The sequence below is a fragment of the Theropithecus gelada genome, chromosome 8 (assembly GCF_003255815.1).
Source record: "Theropithecus gelada isolate Dixy chromosome 8, Tgel_1.0, whole genome shotgun sequence".
Taxonomy (NCBI): domain Eukaryota; kingdom Metazoa; phylum Chordata; class Mammalia; order Primates; family Cercopithecidae; genus Theropithecus; species Theropithecus gelada.
The window spans coordinates 120,665,337-120,683,912 of NC_037676.1; the positions used below are offsets into that span (position 1 = coordinate 120,665,337).

Here is an 18,576-nt window from a genome sequence, read left to right on the forward strand (position 1 = left end):
ATAGGGTATAAAGCTCAACATTCACAATGGAGGCAGATGTAGATGTTTGATCATATTTGATTTAGTATCGTGATTATCACAGGAGACTAGAGAGTGGAATAAAGACAGGAAAAAAAAAACCAAAACTGGATCTGGTCAAAGGTGAGGCAGTAGGAGATCAAGTCCCTTGCTATAAGGGCTTCATTCTGCTCCTCAAATTTGGTTGGAAAAACACACCCATGAAAAGAATGTCTTGTCCATTTCAGAACCTCACCCTGGTTACTTCTAAGTGAAGTAACTTAATGGACTTTTCATAAGAATGGGTCTCCTGTTCTTCCACAGCCGTGTCACCAAGCTTTGAACATTTTCTGGTGCCCCTGTACAAATCAGTTTAGTCTCTGGGTTTCTGTTTGTTCATGTGAAAAGAAGGAGACAGAAGGAGGTCCCTTGCAACCTGACATCATGATGCCCTGCTTTTCTATATAATATTTCACAGCAATGGGATAGGGTCTGTCTCTCTCAGCACAGCGTTTGGCTCACAGTGGTGTCATTAAATGATTATCAATTCACTAATGATTGACTAGTAATGATAATAGGTAATATTTCTTGATGTCCTTTGATGTGCTAGGCACTGTTCTAAATATTGTCTGGGTTTCAACTCCTTAATCCTCCCAACAAGCCTGTGTGGTGGGTTCTGTTGATGGTAAGTGTTCAGCTCCTCTAATTACCTCGAGTCACCCATTGAACTCTGAGCCTCACTTCTTCACCTGCAATAGCTTGCGAGATTGTTGAAAGCCACTAACTCTTTAGTACTGAGGAGTTCTACACACAGTTCTAGGCACTGGACAGGCATCACATGTACTGGACAGAACTAGAGTCCATGTGGTTCTCAGCAGAGCATCCTGCACATAGAAAACCTCCAAGAAACGATGGGCATTATTAAGGATGTCAGGGATTTTCTAAAGCAAGGCTGCTCCCATAGTAAGAATATTCCTGCTAGTTCTGATCTATGAAACAAATAGTTCATCTAGTGACAATTTCCACTCTTTTCCTGTCAAATACTATCACTAAATACATTTTGAATTTAGAGTATCAGTAAATGTGTCCTTGGAGCAGTGGTTTTCTTATGTGAGCCTACAAATTGGGGCTGTTCTGTGATGAAAATGGGAGAAATAAAAATAATGTTTTTTTTTTCTTCAAGCAAAAACCTGTCTTGAAATCATGAGTATTTTGTGTTAAAATTCCTTTGGTTTATAAAATGGTGGTGAGGGTACTTTTTAATTAAAAAATATTAATCAGCAAAATACAAAAGGTGGCAACTGTATGTCATTTGCAAAAACGCTTTCTGTAATTTAACTTGTCTATGAAATCCAAAAGTCTTGGATGCACTGATGAAGACTCAGACGAGCAGAATTTCAAGGAGAAGACAAGAGAGTATTGTTCTTTTGTCAGCAGTCATCTCCCAACAACAGGCAACACCATGCCTTTCTTTATAAGAATGCTTTGGTACCTTCAGATTATCCTTTCAGTGAAAAAAAAAATGCAAACATGGATTTTCAAACTTTATCTATAATTATCTATATTATGGATAAATATAAAACCATATCCATCCATCCATCTATCCATCCATCTGTCCATCCATCTTTAATATAAATGATCCTATAGACAGAATAGAAAAAATGTAGGATAACACTTTTATCTTTTCATTTTAAGAACGGTATGTAGTTTAAAAAATGGAAAAGTACACAAGTTTTTATAAACTAACTTTACTGAGACATAATTTATATACAATAAATCCCACATATTTGAAATATCAAGTAGATGATGCTTGACAAAAATACAAAACATTTTCACCTCTTTCACTCCCCTTTACAGTCAATCTCCCTTTTACCCCCTACTCTGGGCAACCAATGATCAGACTGCTATCCCTGCAAGTTAATCTTGCAAGCTCTAGAATTCCATATGACTAGAATCACATATTATGATCCCTTTTGTGTTTAACGTGTTTCACCGAGCACAATGTGAGATTCACTCACATTGCATGCATCAGTAATAGGTTCCTTTTTATAGCTGAGTAGAGGTTTTGGTATGAACACACAATTCATTTATGCTCCTCTTGATTGATATAAGGGTTGTTTAGAATGTTTGGCTATTCTAATCTCTTTTGAAATTATTGGACTATAATTTTTAAGAACATACGTTTCCATTTCTCCTGGGTGGATACTTTTGAAATTATTGGACTATAATTTTTAAGAACATACGTTTCCATTTCTCCTGGGTGGAACCTCAGAGTGGAATTGCAGAATCATCTCATAAGTTTGTGATTAACTTCATAAGAAACTTGACATTTTCAAATCGGGTGACTCCATATTATACTCACATACAACATACATACAAGAGATTCATGTGTGCGACGTCCGCAGCAACAATGGGTATGGCTTAGTATTAGAATTTAAGCCATTCTACTGGGTGAAAAGTATTATCTCATTGTGGGTTTTATTTGCATTTTCTTGATGACTTAATATTTCTGAGCATACTCTCATGTGCCTTTTGGCCATTCTTATATTTTCTTTGTGAAGTATGGTTTCAAATCTTTTGCCCATATTATTGGTTATCTTCTTGAGTTTTAAATGTTCTTTATGTATTTTGTATACAAGTTCTTTTTTAGATATATAATAAAAGTACTTTCTTCTTGTCTGTGGCTGGGCTTTTTCATTCCCTTGATGGATTCTTAGAAAAGCAGAAGGCTTTCAATTTTGATAAAGACCAATTTAGAAGCCAATTGTGGTGGTGTGCTGGTGTAATCCCAGCTACATGTGAGGCTGGAGCCATGGGATCTCTTGTGCCAAGAGCTCAAGTCCAGCTTGGGCAACAGAGCAAGACCCTGTCTCAAAAACAATAACAAAGAAAGAAACGAAAAGAAATAAAAAGACCAATTTATCAATGTTTTTCTTTTAAACTAAGTGCTTCTGGGGACATGTCTAATAATTCCTTGCCTATCCCTAAGTGTGAAAATGTTCTCTTAAGCTTCCTTCTAGAAATTGTATAGGATTAAGTTTTATATTTAGGTCCATTATTTATTTCGAATTAAATGTTGTGTATAGTGTGATGCAGGAGCTGAAGTTCATTTATCCAGTTATTCCAGTACCCTGTAGTGAAGAGACCACCCTTTCTCTCATTGAATTGCTTTGGCACGATTTTTGAAAAACATTTGGCCATATATATGTGAGTATATTTATGGCATTTCTATTTTGTTCTACTGTTATAATCTACAAGTTAGTCTTTATTCCAGTACCATATTATCTTAATTATTGTTATTTTATAGTAATTCTTAAAATTAGGTGGGCAAGTCCTCAAAAGTTTGTTCTTTTTTCCATACGAGTTTCACTACTCTAACGTTTTTGCACTTCCATACAAATTTCAGAATCAATGTGTTCACTTTATTTTAAAAAATCTGGTGTTATACATGTATACATATGTAATAAACCTGCATGTTGTACACATGTACCCTAGAACTTAAAGTAAAATAAAAAAAAAATCTGGTGTTATATTGATTGTGAATTTTAACACTGAATCTTCTAATCCACAAGTGTGGGATATCTCACCATTTATTTAGATCTTTAAGTTCTCTTAGCAACGTTTTACAGTTTTCTGTGTAGAGTCTTAGATATATTTTGTTTAGCTATTACATAGTAATCTTGTATTTCGTGTAGTAAGTTATATTATTAGTACTTGTAGGATTTTTTTTTCTTCGTACAGGTTAAGCATCCCTAATCTGAAAATCCAAGATCTGAAATGCTCCAAAATCCAAAACTTTTTGAACACCAGCATGAAGCTCAAAGGAAATGCTCACTGCAGCACTTCAGATTTTAAATTTTTAGATTAGAGAAGCTCAACTGGTATGTATTCTGCAAATATTCCAAAATCCAAAAAAAAATACAAAACTGAAAACACTTCTGGTTCCATGTATTTTAGATAACACTCAACCTCTAGATCATACAGTTTTTTATATAAACCATTTGATCTATAAATAAAAATAATTTCACTTCTTCCTTTCTAATCTTTTTGTCTTTAGTTCTTTTTCTTGCTTTATTTCACTGGTCAGGGTCTTCAGAACAATATTTAATAGAAGGTAAGTAGCCAGGTGCGGTGGCTCATGCCTGTAATCCCAGCACTTTGGGAGGCTGAGGCAGGTGGATCACTTGAGGTCAGGAGTTCGAGACCAGCCTGACCCAACATTGTGAAACACTGTCTCTACTAAAAATGCAAAAAATTAACTGGGCATGGTGGCAGATGCCTATAATCCCAGCTACTAGGGAGGCTGAGGAAGGAGAACCTGGGAGGCAGAGGTTGCAGTGAGCCAAGATCATGCCACTGCATTCCAGCCTGGGTGACAGAGTAAGACTCTGTCACACACACATAAAAATAAATTTTAAAAAATAAGGTAAGAAAAGCTAATGTCCTTGTCAAATTCTGCAGAGAATGTTTTTTTTTTAAACTATTTAGGGTGATGTTATCTGTAAGTTCACCATAAATGCTGTTTATCAAGATTTCTGTTATTTCTACTTTTCTGGTAAGTTTTTTAAAAATTGTGGATCAACACTGAATTTTGTCAAATGCTTTCTCTGCATCTATTGAGAAGAATGTATATTGGACATACATACTGTAAAGTGTTCTCTAGATGCCAGTTAGGTCTCGTTGATTGACAATGCTGTTCACATCATCAGAGAGTGATGTTGAAGTTTACAATGGTAATGGTAAATTTATCAATTTCTACCTGAATATTATCAGTGTTTGCCTTATGTATTTTGATGCTCTATGTTAAGAGTGCAAATGTTTAGAATTGTTATGTCTTCGTGGAGAATGTAACCCTATATCATTCTGTAATTGCCTTTTTTTTTTTTTTTTTGATGGAGTCTCGCTCTGTTGCCAGGCTGGAGGGCAGTGGCATGATCTCGGCTCACTGCAACCTCTGCCTCCCGGGTTCAAGCGATTCTCCTGCTTCAGCCTGAGTAGCTAGCACTATAGGTGCATGCCATCATGCCCTGCTAATTTTTGTATGTTTAGTAGAGACAGATTTCACCATATTGGCCAGGATGGTCTCAATCTCTTGACCTTGTGATCCACCAGCCTTGGCTTCCTAAAGTGCTGGGATTATAGGCATAAGCCACCACGCTCGGCCTAATTGCCCTCTTTATTCTTTTAACTCTTGTTCTAAAGTCTGCATTGTCTCAACTCAATATGTTTCTTGACTGTGTTTGTGTAATACATCTTTCTCCAATACTTTACTTTTAACCTGTGTCCTTAAAGTGTGTTTCTTCTAGAGAGCATATAGTTAGGTTTTTCTGCTCCTAATCTGACAATCTCTGTCTTTTAACTACTGTGTTAAGACTATTCACATTTAAGGTCATTATTGATAGACTTAAAATTTACCATCTTTATACTTTTCTATTCATTGCTCTTGTTTCACTCTTTTTTCTTTGACCTTTTCTGATTTTAACTGAGTATTTGATGCCATTTCATTTTATCTTCTCAACACACCAGTGATCTTTCCTTTATAAAAAAATTTTTAGTATTTGCCTTATAGTTAACAATATATGTAAGTAATCTAAGTCCACTTTCAAATAACACTATTCTTCACATGTATTTGCAGGTACTCATAACAAAGCATTCTCTATTCCTCCCTTCCATCCCTTGTGACATTGCTGTTATTCATTTTACTTAACTCTATGGTATAAAATCCAGTGTATTATTGTTGTTATTGCTTTAACCAGTTAGCTTTTAGATCAATTAATAAGAAAAAAAAGGAATTTGTTTTACCTTCATTTATTCATTTTTGACATTCTTCCTTGCTTTCTATTGATTCCAGTTTCTGATCTATATCATTTTTCTTCTGCCTGAAGAACTTTTATTATTTCTTGCCGGGCAGTTTGCTGACACTGAATTGCTTCAGTTTTTGTTTGTTTGGGCAAGTCTTTCCTTACTTTTCTTCTATGTTTGAAGAATAATTTTATTGGATATAGAATTGGCTAATTTTTTGTTTGTTTCAACCCTTTAAAGTTTTCACTCATTTTCTTCTTGCTTAAGAGGTTCTCATTAGAAGTATCCTGTAATTCTTATCTCTTTTTCTCTGTAACTAAGGTATGTAATGTTTGTTTGTTTTTAAAATCTGACTCCTTTCAAAATTTTACCTTTGGGGTGTGTGTGTGTGTGTGTGTGTAAAGCAGTTCAAATATTTATCTTGTTTGTTGTTATCTGAAATTCTTGGATATGTGCTTTGATGTTTGTGATTAATTTTGGAAATTTGTTGTCATTACTATTTGAACTATTCTTCTGTCTTCTCTTCTTCTTCTGACATTCTAGTAATGCATATGTTACATCTTTTAATATAATCCCACAATTCCTGGACGTTCTGCTCTGCTGTTTTCATTCATTTTACTCTTTGCATTTTGGTGTTGGTGGTTTCTATTGATTTACCTCCAAGTTCACTGATTCTTTTCATGGCTGTGTTGAGTCTACGGATGATCCCATTGAAGGCACTCTTATTCGCTGTCACCGTGTTTTTTATTTCTAGTATTTTCTTCTGATTGTCTATTAGTTCCACTTCTCTGTTACATTAGTCATCTGTTCTGGTATATAGTTTACATTTTGCATTAGTGCCTTTAACATATTAATCATATTTACTTTAAATTTCCTATTTGATAAACCTAACATCTGTGTCATATCTGAATCTGGTTCTGATGATTACTTTGTCTCTTCAGTTTGTTATTTTCTTACCTCTTGGCATGCTTTGTAATTTTTTGTGTGTGTCTGAAACCTGGACATGTTGTATTTGGTAATAGGAACTTGGGAGGAGGCGTTTGGGGATATCCAATAAATAGTCCACTAGAACGAAGGAAGGGACTGGAAGATAGCATTATGCTTCATTGATGCCAGGAAGCAAGAATCTAATGGGGGCAGTCATCAGGAGTTTTCTTCAGCAAGAGTTTCTAACCTGGGAACCTAAGCAGGACCTAGGGGTGTGTTTCAGTCAAACTTCAACATAAACTTTCTTATTAAACTTTTCAACTACCAACTTACTGTGATAAGTCTTACCATAGAGCCTTACCCTGGGAACTAGAGATGAGATACCTAACCCAGATGAAGAGAACTAAGGAGGGCTTTCTATAGGAGGTGGTATCTAAAACTCAAGCCAGAAGGAAAACTGAATTATTCAGGTGAATGGGTGGGTGTCAGGATGGTAGTGAGTATGACATTTGCGAACCCTTCAAAGTAGTTCAGCGGGCCTTCAGCTTGAAGGAGGAGGGAGTACAGGCAAAACCAAACACCATCACCATCACCCCTATCACCACCACCACTGACAACAGCCACCACTACCACCACTGCCACTGCCACTGCCACCATCACCGCCACAATAATCCAACATCTTGAACGGAAAAACAGACTGCTTTTTAAAACTATAAAATGCTCATCCCTGGAGGTGTTGAAGCAAAGGCTGTCCAAACACACAGTAGGGATGTCAGAAAGGGTACACAGGGGGACATGTAGCTATATTGTAAGGGGGACACTCAGCCTCCATTCTTCCTATTCCCTTGTGGAGGGACTTCCTGACTAATGCTCTTGGCCTCTCTCCTGCCCTCCATTTGGTACTCGTTCAGCCCAGTCCCATGTTCTGCCCTCACTTGAGACCTGTGTTCTGACCTAGTCTGCTTTCTGCCAAGCCTTAAAAGAGGCAGTGCTCAGTTGTGCTGGTGACTGGGATGATCCATTTAGAGAGGAAACATTCTTAGTAAATAAATTTGTCTACAGATATAAATTACACTCTCCAAAGACTTTTATCAGGAATGGAGCTGGTATTTTGATGTCCATTGACCTACCACTTGAGTTTATTTCTCATTGAAAGGGTCTTTTTGTTTTTTTCTTAAATTGACCCCATAAATCTTTGGATGACATCTAAAGTTGTTTCCAACACTCAGAGGTCTTTTCCCCTGGATCATCAAGAAAACAAAGTGCGGTACCCTTGGTTTAAGAATGCTGAGAAATAAATTATATATTTTAAAGTTAGTAAGTTTATAATTTAGAAAGCTAGTAAGTGTTCCATTAAAAGGGGTTAAAATGAAAAATCAATGGCTCTATTGGAAAACTAGGAGAAACAACTTATGCTCTAATCATATCAGAAACTTTACTATGTAAATATAAAATTATGCTCAAGTTTCAATAAGAGTATAGAGCAGTCACACAAAAAAGAAATGTGAAAAAACAAATACAAAGATATAGGAAAGCAGAACACAATATCCAGAGGGGAAGTGATAAAGATGAGAAAATGTGTAGATGATGCACTGGATAGTTAAATATGTCTACATTTTGTTTGGTTATACTGGATTCTACTAAGTAGTATTCTCCTAAGTGCATTACAGAAAGTAATTATTCTAGTTCGTTTGACACTTGTTAACTACAGACCCCATTGGTCTCTACAGGGAACTCTAACCATAATAAAAGACTTGGAAGACAATCGCAGAAGGATCAAGGAATAGAACAGCTCAGAAAAATCAGCACTGAAGAGAACAGTGTAAGCAAATGCATGGAGCCACATTCCAAGGGTCCTAAAATGATAGTGATTTTTCCCTTTACTCAATAGCATACGCAGAACTGTCCAATTTCAAGGTGCTACATCTCAGAATATTTTTTAAAAGGAAAAGAAGTACAAGTGGGTGATAGTTGCAGCATAAAAAACGGACCAGAGGCATACATCTATTTTGCAGGTGATCATTTAGAAATATGATAAATCAATAGGAATCATTTGTAAGCGATACTCATATGACAACTATTTATTCTTGCAGACATCTAAAGGATACCCATGTTTTGTCCATGAAGTAGACCAAGGAAACCCTTTATACATTCAAAGCAGCTTTTAAAAAATATTTTATATTCTGGGGAGCTCTGAGTGCTTCACCTCTGAAAACAAGTCTTTAAAGTTGGCAGGGGAAGGAACCCTTCACAGACAGAGGATTTGAAGCCGAACGAGATGAGGTGATGTTAGCAACCACCACAGGAAGAAACTTCAAACCTGAAGAGATGCTCGACTGTGCATAAAAGAATCTGAAAGTGCCTGTGAGCTTACACCTGGCCCCAGTAGAGTCTCCTCATCAGCATTTCAAGCCAGGCCTCAGAAAACTAGGGACAGAATCTTGCAAGCACAGAAACATACACAAATTTCTTTGCTTCAAACCTAATCTCATGATTTCAGTCTATATATCCTAATGCCTCTCCAGTGTTCTAACCATCTTGTTCTTTTTAAAGTGTGCTTCTGCAGGGAGTTCATGCTACTAGTACAGCAGCACCCCCCTTAGCTAAGGTTTTGCTTCGTGCAGTTTCAGTTACTTGTGGTCAACTGTGGTCTGAAAATAGATGAGTACAGTACAATAAGATATTTCAAGAGACAGAGAGAGATATTTATCTAATTATTATTATGGTATATTATTATTAATTGATCTATTTTATCATTAGTTCTTGTTAATCTCTTATTGTACCTAATTAAAAAAATTATCATAAGTATGTATGTGTACACTATATAAATAGTGTTTGGTAATATCTATGGTTTCAGACATCCACTGGGGGTCCTGCTATGTCTCCCTTGCAGATAAGGGGGGACTACTGTAGCTTCTCTTCTGATTAAACACATCTGCCGCCAAAGAGCAGGTATCTCCTGGGCACAATAAAATTACCAAAAATGTTGATATTGCAAAAGATTTTGAACACTGATAGGTTAAAATATGTCTAAAGTTTTCTTAGACTTTGAAGCACCTAAGGGAAAATTCTGTTTAGAATTTAAGGTTCTTCAAATAAACACAGAAACAAATGTTAATATAGTAGAACTCTTTGTAAAAACAAATACAGACAATTTAAACAACTACTGAGGTTACAGGGTAATTTTCAGAAAAGGTTAAAATCATGACTGTCATACAAATACGGAAGTGAACACATCTTTAAGATTTTAATTTAACTTATTAATGAGGAAACTGGCAAGATGTTAAAACCAGCTCAAAGGAGAACCTGAACAGCAGACACAATTATAGATCAGGAAGACTGAAATAAATGTGTAAATGGGAGGTAAAACTCACCTTTTCCACAGTGGCTAGGGAAGTCAACTGAACCTCTATGGAACAGAATTTACATGTCAATGGACAAAAATTATATTGTATTACTCTCTGTTATCTATAACTCACAGAGTTATAAAGTTGCTCCCTAGAATCAAAGAATTAGATAACCCAAATGTTGTGCTATAGATGACAATGCAGCTTTCCGTGGAAGCACAATTTTTTCCCTACATGGATCACGATTATTTTATTTACCACTATATTCTGAAAACCTGGTATATGGTAGATAGTCCATAAATACTTGCTAAAAGGATGAATGAATAACCACTATATGAGCCATTAAGCTAGTCATTAAGTTAGGCCCTTCACATTCATCATCCCATTTAATCTTCCCCCAAATTCTTTAAGATAAATATTATCATTTTACTGACAAGAAACTAACGTGTGGCATCATGTGGCATCATGTTTCTATTACATGTCAAAGGCTGGGGTAGAGGGCAGGGAGGATTTGACTCAGACCTATGAGCAGAAAATGTCTCTCTGTTTTCCTCTTCTTTTTCTCTCCATTTAATATATGTCTTTTTTATTTACCATCCCCGGACCACGTGCCTCTAAATCAAGAGATGTTTGTATACAACACTGATATAACATGCTTCCTCAATGAGCATGATATAGGAGATCCTTGCTTTAAGAAAAATAAAAGAACAGCAGCACTCAAGAGAATCTAAGCATAAATAAGAGACACGTGAACAATCTTTTCTTCAGCCTTAAAGAGTAGCACAGGACATTTACCAGCCCAGAATGTTTTGTTTCCCATAGATGCTCCTTTCCCTCCTTTCCCAGGATAATAAAGCTGGATGAATTCAACATTGTGTGTATCGTTTTGTTATCACAGATACCATCAGGGCAACACTTGGAAAAGAGCAGCAGCTCACATGCATTGTATGCTCATTGTGACTGTGGACTACCTTCATAGCAACACTATGAGGTAGATACTATTAGCATCTCCTCCTCTGCAGGTGAAGAAAGCTGACGTGCACCCAGCAACCTTTACAAAATCACAAGGCTATGATGCAGCTCTGGGCTGCGACCTGGTACTTGTAACCATTCCCCTGTCCTCTCTAAAGTCACTCTCCTGTCTGCATAGCCTGGTGAGGTTTGCTCTGTCATCACATCTTGAGTTTCACAAACCTCTTTGCCCTTTTCATCACAGCCTCCAAGAGTACTGGGATTCCCACAGCTTCTAGCATCATAGGGCTGGTAAATGCACACTGGCGGCCGGGTGCGGTGGCTCAAGCCTGTAATCCCAGCACTTTGGGAGGCCGAGACGGGCGGATCACAAGGTCAGGAGATCGAGACCATCCTGGCTAACCCGGTGAAACCCCGTCTCTACTAAAAAATACAAAAAACTAGCCGGGCGAGGTGGCGGGCGCCTGTAGTCCCAGCTACTCTGGAGGCTGAGGCAGGAGAATGGCGTGAACCCGGGAGGCGGAGCTTGCAGTGAGCTGAGATCCCGCCACTGCACTCCAGCCCGGGCGACAGAGCGAGACTCCGTCTCAAAAAAAAAAAAAAAAAAAAAAAAAAATGCACACTGGCTGAAGTTCTGAAAGCTATTTTCTGGCCACTTGGCACTTGTGATCATTTGGGTATTTTGCATTCACTCTTAGAGAGGCAGGGGCCAGAGAACAGGGGAAGAGAGTGGTCTTCTGAGGTTTCAAACAGGTGAATGTCAAAAAGATGTAGACCAAAAGTTAATCTGAAATCATTCTCTCTGTTCCCTAAGTCCCCAAATAATTCCCTGCTTTCTTCTTCTTGCCAGAAAATAGGCTGCCCTTAAAAGGAAATAACAGCATGTTTTTCGACACCTCCAGGTGAGTCCTGACATGAATAATAGCACAATGCCGACATGTAAAAGGAGTCAATAAACTGTTAGCTTAGTGGTTTACCTATATTATTTCACTTAATGTTCACAATGTCTCTCTGAGCCAGGTACTATTATCTTTATTTTGGAGATGAGGAAGTGAGGTTAAGTAACTTGCCCAGGTTAAGCAGCTTGCCAAGATCCCAAGAAAGTTATGATTTCCCAATACCAGGTGTGTTTCATGAAGACCAAGTCTGCCACCAAAAACATACGACAACTGTTGGAAATACATACCTCATTTCCACACTCCTGTCCTCATGTCACTTAGCAGAAAACCTTGGGAAGTGGGACCATTTATTCCATACGCACTGAAGCATGAATCTTTATTTCTGAGGAGTGTAAGGCTCATCCTCTTCAAACCATTATAAATGCTTATCCTTCCCTCAAGGGGACCTCATAATTCTCACCCCTAATAAAAGATAACACTGCTTTCAAATAAGATCATGAAAAAGGCTTTGCCATTACTATCGCACAGGCATTAAGAAACATTAAGCAGCCATTATCTGATGAAGGCTACCATAATCAGGCAAATGGTTACTAACTGATTGATTACGTTTAGGAGTAGAATAACTGACCCTAGATGGGCTTTTCTTATACTCTTAAGGGAGGAACTAAGAAAATGAAATGTAGACACTTGGAATCGAAGCTAAGTACCCACGCTGCCTTCCGAATTTCATAGATTTCATCCAAAAGGGCCATTGGCTCTAGTTGGGAGTGGCAGAGAAGAAATGCATAAAGGACCCTTTTTATATTTAAAATAGAAGGATTTTACTCTCTTGTTTGTTAACTCAGCTTCAGCTACAATTGGGTGTTTTCCCTATATATTTAGACATATCAATGTGGTCGGCAGGAATCTAGGATCATCTAGCTCAGCATTTTTTTAAACATTTAGTGCTTAAATGTTTTAAAAAGTTTTTTTTTTTTAAATCAATCAAGTTTTCAAAATCAATCAAGTTTTCTGTGTGTTTCAAATATATACAACAGACATAAAGGGAGCGGCTTTGGTTCACACACCCGCCTCTACCCAAAGCACACCCATGTCCCTTTGGCCACGTCCATGAAACGCACTTAGAAGACCACCGACTAAGACCTCTTCTAAGAAGGTGAACTGACCTGCCCTAGATCTCACAGATACAGCCTAAGAGCGGAACTGCAAAAATAAATACTTTCTGCTTAACAAGTCCCTTTTCATAGTAATGGGGTGAACAGACCAAGAGAGATTAGGATTTGTCATGATAGAACGTATGGGTTTGGAAAGAGGTTTGTCATCTAAAGTGTTCAGCTATTTCATGACAAGTCACTTTACCACCAGAGTGAAATCATTTTCTCAGAAAAAAAGATCTGGACTAGAAACGACTTCTTAACATTGTTTCCCCCTTGAAGCTATACAGTTTTGGTTTACAGAGTGTATCCTCAGTCCTATCTTTCACTGCACCATTTGTGAAAGGAAAAGAGAAGTGTTGGCCACATACAAATAGAATCTTAGGGTGAAAGGGCAGGCAAGGTCTGGAAAAGCCCCCTTACTCTGATGGGCTACCACAGTGGGCATATTTGCTCCATCTTGCCCACTCTGTCCCCCAATTGAGAGACTTGATCTGAAGGTCCTTTATGATTCACTATCCTGTTCTATTTTCTGCTTTCAAGTACTTATTGACCTCCACATGTAATATTTGAACACCCTTGATCTAAATGGAATCGTGATCTGTGCCTTGAAAGTATTCATCCCAAGGGCAGAGAGTTAGTATTATTATATTCCATTTCGGAAACTTGCAACATTGCTAGGTGCAGATACTAGAAGATGGTCAACAGGGAAACAGATGCCCAGAGGACAGGAGTGTCAGGGAAACTGACTTTTCCCCTGGACTCTTTCACGTGATTGGATACAGGTATATAGCTCACCCAGTCAAAGAAGTCAATATACATTAAACATTTTTTCTTAAACATTTTTTAAAAAGCATTTTCCTACTTAGAATCCTTTTCTACTTAGAAGATCTACATAGTGATTCCATAGCCAAGTTCATGTGAAAGACTTTCTTCTTTCCTTTCTCTCTGATTGGTGTGCTCTTATTTCCTCTAGGATCCCCCAATCCTGCACCCTGATTCCCATATACTTTTACAATGGATGCTCAAAATTCACAGTTTTCTATAATAACCATGTATGTTTGTTAAATAGCATGGCTCACATGGATCTGGAATTTATCATCCCTTTGAAAGTAAACCCATGTCAGAAAATTTCAGCAAGAAGATATTGTTTCATTGGTAAGGGTATGGGAAAGGCCATCGTGACTGGGAGAAAGAAAGGGAGTGAAATATCTGGGATACTGCATACTTTACCAGTTATGTCATGCTGTTTGAATGACTCACTGTAGATCTGGTACTGATTCGGACAATGTTTCTTCAACCACTTGCAGACATCCTGCTGGGTCCATAGAGCCACCGGTTTAGACAGCTTCACTGTAGCTGACTATAAATAAAGAAGGAAAAGAAGATCTGTCAATGCTGGCCCCATGCCTAGGAAGACACTCTAGTGAAAAGTCTTAAGAGTGTGTTAAAGGCTACAGACTGGATTCCCCAAAGATAAATAACTAGTTCTTGTCTTCCTCCTAACCTCTGCAGACCTTCTCAATACTGCTGCAAAGCACAAAGAAAAGGTCCAGGTGGGGAAGCTGTGAAAATGATCTAACCATCTCTGCTGAGAAAAAATGCCAAGGAATCCCTAGGAAGCAGTGTTTTTTAATGAATACTCTAGCAAAAAACAAGGGGTTGCTAAGCAATTAATTACATTATAGGGGAGAAATAGCTGTGGCCCCAAGTGCATTTCTTTGTATTCCAAGAAGGTATTTATCTCTTGCTGTCCCTGACTTTTCTAGAGCCTAGTACAACACTCTCCTGGAAGTGCTAATAATAATTTAGGAATGAATGTTATTGGATTTAGATAACTGCATACTAAGAACTGCAAGTCTGCCTGGGGGCTCTGGACTTGCGGTGGCCCTGAAATGGTCAGGAGCATTAGTTATACCAAACTGGGGAAGCAAAAAGTCAATTCCACCAGGATGTGGAGAGCAGTAATAAGATAATGGGGGCAGTTAGGCTTTATACAGAAGCCAACTAGTCAAGGTCTTTTTTTTGTTCATTGGATTTTTCAGGGAAGTATTAATGAGGAAAACACACACACACACACACAAACACACACACACACACACACACACACAGAGGGAGTGAGAAGAGCTTAGCCTTTGACAAATGATGGATTACAAATACATTTATTAGTGAATAAGCATCAATTTCATGCCAGATGATGGTCTCCCTCAGAGATCCCAGGAATTTGGTTTTGGACAGATTAATGCTTCACTATCTAGAATTTTTATCATGCTGGATCAGTGTTTGCCAAGAAAGTAAAGCCATCCTATCGGAAGCTGTTTGAAGGCTCCTGGGTGGTACAAGGACGTGGCCATTATTATCCCTGCTCTTCACCATAGGCATCATTTCCTTCCACTTCTCTATCAAATCTTTCAGATTAAGGCAAGGGGAGAGCCTTCATTTGGTAGGAGTGTGATTGTAACACCTGCTGACATGTTTGTTGTTGTTGTTTCCTTGGCAAAGAAATGGCTTGCTTCAGTCTCAGAATCTTAAAAAAAAAAAAGCAGTATATCTAGCATCTAATAACCTTTAAAAACTTTTTAGTACATTTAAAGTTACCCTTTATTTGATGGCAAACAAATTATGGCAAAATAAATTTTATTTTCTGTAGCAATATCTTCTTAGCTTTTTAAACAAATTTGAGTTTAAAGAAACAACTATCCCAGAGGCCAATTTTTAGTAAAAAAAAGAAACAATGGTGCAGATGATGAGAGAGTCATAGTGAAAACAGTGGAAGCAATATGGAAGCGATTCAAGGTTGGAAAGCACAACGCTCAGGTGTTTTTTTTTTATTTGTATATTTCCAGTCATATGAGTCCTTAGGTCACTGCTTTCACAATAATCACAATGCAGATCACTTTTTATTTTGTACTGTGATATTTTTCTTTTATTAATTGTGGTAGTTGTGTTTTCCAAAGATGATTTTATATATGTCCATATATTCATATATGTATGTTTTCATATAGACATATATACACATACATATGTATCTGCTTTTCATTCAACGGGACTGACATTTACTTCTTCCACTAACATGTGGGGTTGATGCTCCCTCTGATTCCATTTCAGCAGGGTATGTGACCTTCCTGACCAATGTAGTACAGTGGAATTGATGCTATGTGACTTCTGAGGCTAGGTCATAAAAAAGACACAGTTTCTGCCTGATTCGCTCTCTGGCACTGACCTTTGGAAACCCACCATCATGCTGTGGGGGAAGCCCAGGCCACATGGAGAGACCATGTGTAGGAGTTTTGGCCAATTTGCCAGCTAAGGTCTCAGTTGACAGTCATCACCAATGACCAGACAAATGAATGAACAAGCCTCGGATGATTCCAGCCACCAGCCTTCAAATCTTCCAGCCGAGGCCCCCAGATACCACAATAGAGAGTCAAGCCATCTTTGCAGTGCCCTGAGTGAATCCCTGACCCACATAATCCATGAGCATCATAAACAGTTGTCTAATGCTGCTAAGTTCTGGGGTAAATTGTTTTGCAATCCTAGTAAATGGAATACGTGGTGATGTTGGGAGGGTGAGCTCTGTTATAATTTTGTGTTCCCCAGAGTGTCTTGCTTTCAGCAGATGTCGTGTATATCCACAAGGATTAAGTGAATGAATTAATGAATGAAACAGCATTCACAGACATAGCTTGCTATTTAATCAGCAGTGACTTTCACGTTCAGCCCTTGCTTCTCTACACTGCTGTGTGTTGTGCCTACATGGCTCCTAATGAAACATGCCTGCAGCCCTTCATACTAGGGTAATGGGCTGCAGCCATTTTCCCTCTAACCTCTGTGGGAAACCATACTGACTTTGCCTAATTTTGATGAGAGAGGAAGACGTTGGGCATGGAGGGTATAAATGAATAAATATTTTTATTGTTGATGATGTTTAGGTTTTCTTTTTCTCTTTGCTCATCATCACGTCCTTTCCTTTGCACGATTAGGAAACTAGAATTTTAGATCTTTTAGCTAGAAATCACTTACCACCAGGTTTCACAAGTCAGCACCTCTGAATCTAGTTCTTTCCTGCTCTACAAATGTTCCTTCAGATTAGCTGAATGAGTTTATAGCTGACACATCATTACCCTGAAACTCTTGCCAGTAAAGCTAATCACATCTTTTGAAAATTCCTGTAAACCAGTCACAGAAGGCTGTAAGCAAGGAAGGGAAAGGCAGAAGGATAAAGTTGCTTACATATTAATATACTAAACTTTTTCCTTCTTGGAAGGTCATGCTTTAAGTTGCTCATTTCCTGGGAAAGGGAGGACACTCAGCCTCAACTGGGCTTCAGGTGGAGATTTACCCAAACACACCAAGCTGACTCAGAATGCATCCTCACAAGCCCACCCTGTATGCTTTTTGTCATGCGCATCCCGGTGAAGAGACCACCAAACAGGCTTTGTGTGAGTAATAAAGCTCTTTAACCACCTGGGTGCAGGCGGGCTGAGTCCGAAAAGAGAGTCAGCGAAAGGAGATAAGGGTGGGCCAGTTTTATAGGATTTGGGTAGGTAAAGGAAAATTACAGTCAAAGGGGGGTTGCTTTCCGGTGGGCAGGAGTGGGGGTCACAAAGTGCTCAGTGGGGGAGCTTTTTGAGCCAGGATGAGCCAGGAAAAGAACTTTCACAAGGTAATGTCATCACTTAAGGCAAGGACCGGCCATTTTCACTTCTTTTGTGGTGGAATGTCATCAGTTAAGGCGGGCCAGGGCATTTTCACTTCTGTTGTGATTCTTCAGTTACTTCAGGCCATCTGGGCAGACGTGCAAGTCACAGGGGATGCGATGGCTTGGCTTGGGCTCAGAGGCCTGACACTTTTGTTCTAAGTTTTCCTTTTATCATGAATTCAGAGCTTCTGAGGCTAACACTCAAGGAGCTGCTTTGCTTTATCCTTCAGCATATGCTCTTAGTAGGCATATACTAGTAAGAGCATATACTCAAAACTTTAGGCATAGATTTTTAAGACTGTATGAGGCTGGGCACAGTGGCTCATGCCTGTAATCTCAGCACTTTGGGACGCTGAGGCGGGCAGATCACCTGAGGTCAGGAGTTCAAGACCAGCCTGGTCAACATGGTGAAATCCTATCTATACTAAAAATACAAAAATTAGCCGGGCATGGTGGCATGTACCTGTAATCCCAGCTACTTGGGAGGCAGGAGAATTGCTTGAACCTGGGAGGTGGAGATTGCCTTGAGCAGAGATCGTGCCATTGTACACCAGCCTGGGTGATAGAGCGACACTGTCTCATAAAATAAAAATCACTGTCTCCAAAAAAAAAAAAAAAAAAGTTAAGATGGTATGAACCTACAGAAATGACTCCATGTAAACAGGCATAATAAGTAAAATGAGGGGAATAAAGATTCCTACCTTTTGTCTCTTCTTAATCAGATGGTAATAAAAGTATTGATACCATTTATCAGGTGATTCTTAGCCTTGGTATTT

At 38.4% G+C, this 18,576-nt stretch overlaps 1 protein-coding gene across 4 annotated transcripts in view; it reads right to left on the minus strand.

Annotated features, from left to right (window-relative positions):
• The window catches only part of SAMD12 (sterile alpha motif domain containing 12), a 492,848-nt gene that overhangs the window by 301,291 nt on the left and 172,981 nt on the right, over positions 1 to 18,576 (minus strand). For all 4 annotated transcript variants that reach the window (XR_003120918.1, XM_025395203.1, XM_025395204.1 and 1 more), the window contains exon 3: positions 14,332 to 14,461. Coding sequence is in view for 3 of the 4 variants with exons in the window: in XM_025395203.1 (XP_025250988.1) it covers positions 14,332 to 14,461 (130 nt within the window). In the remaining variant the exon portion in view is untranslated. The remainder of the gene's footprint in view (positions 1 to 14,331; positions 14,462 to 18,576) is intronic.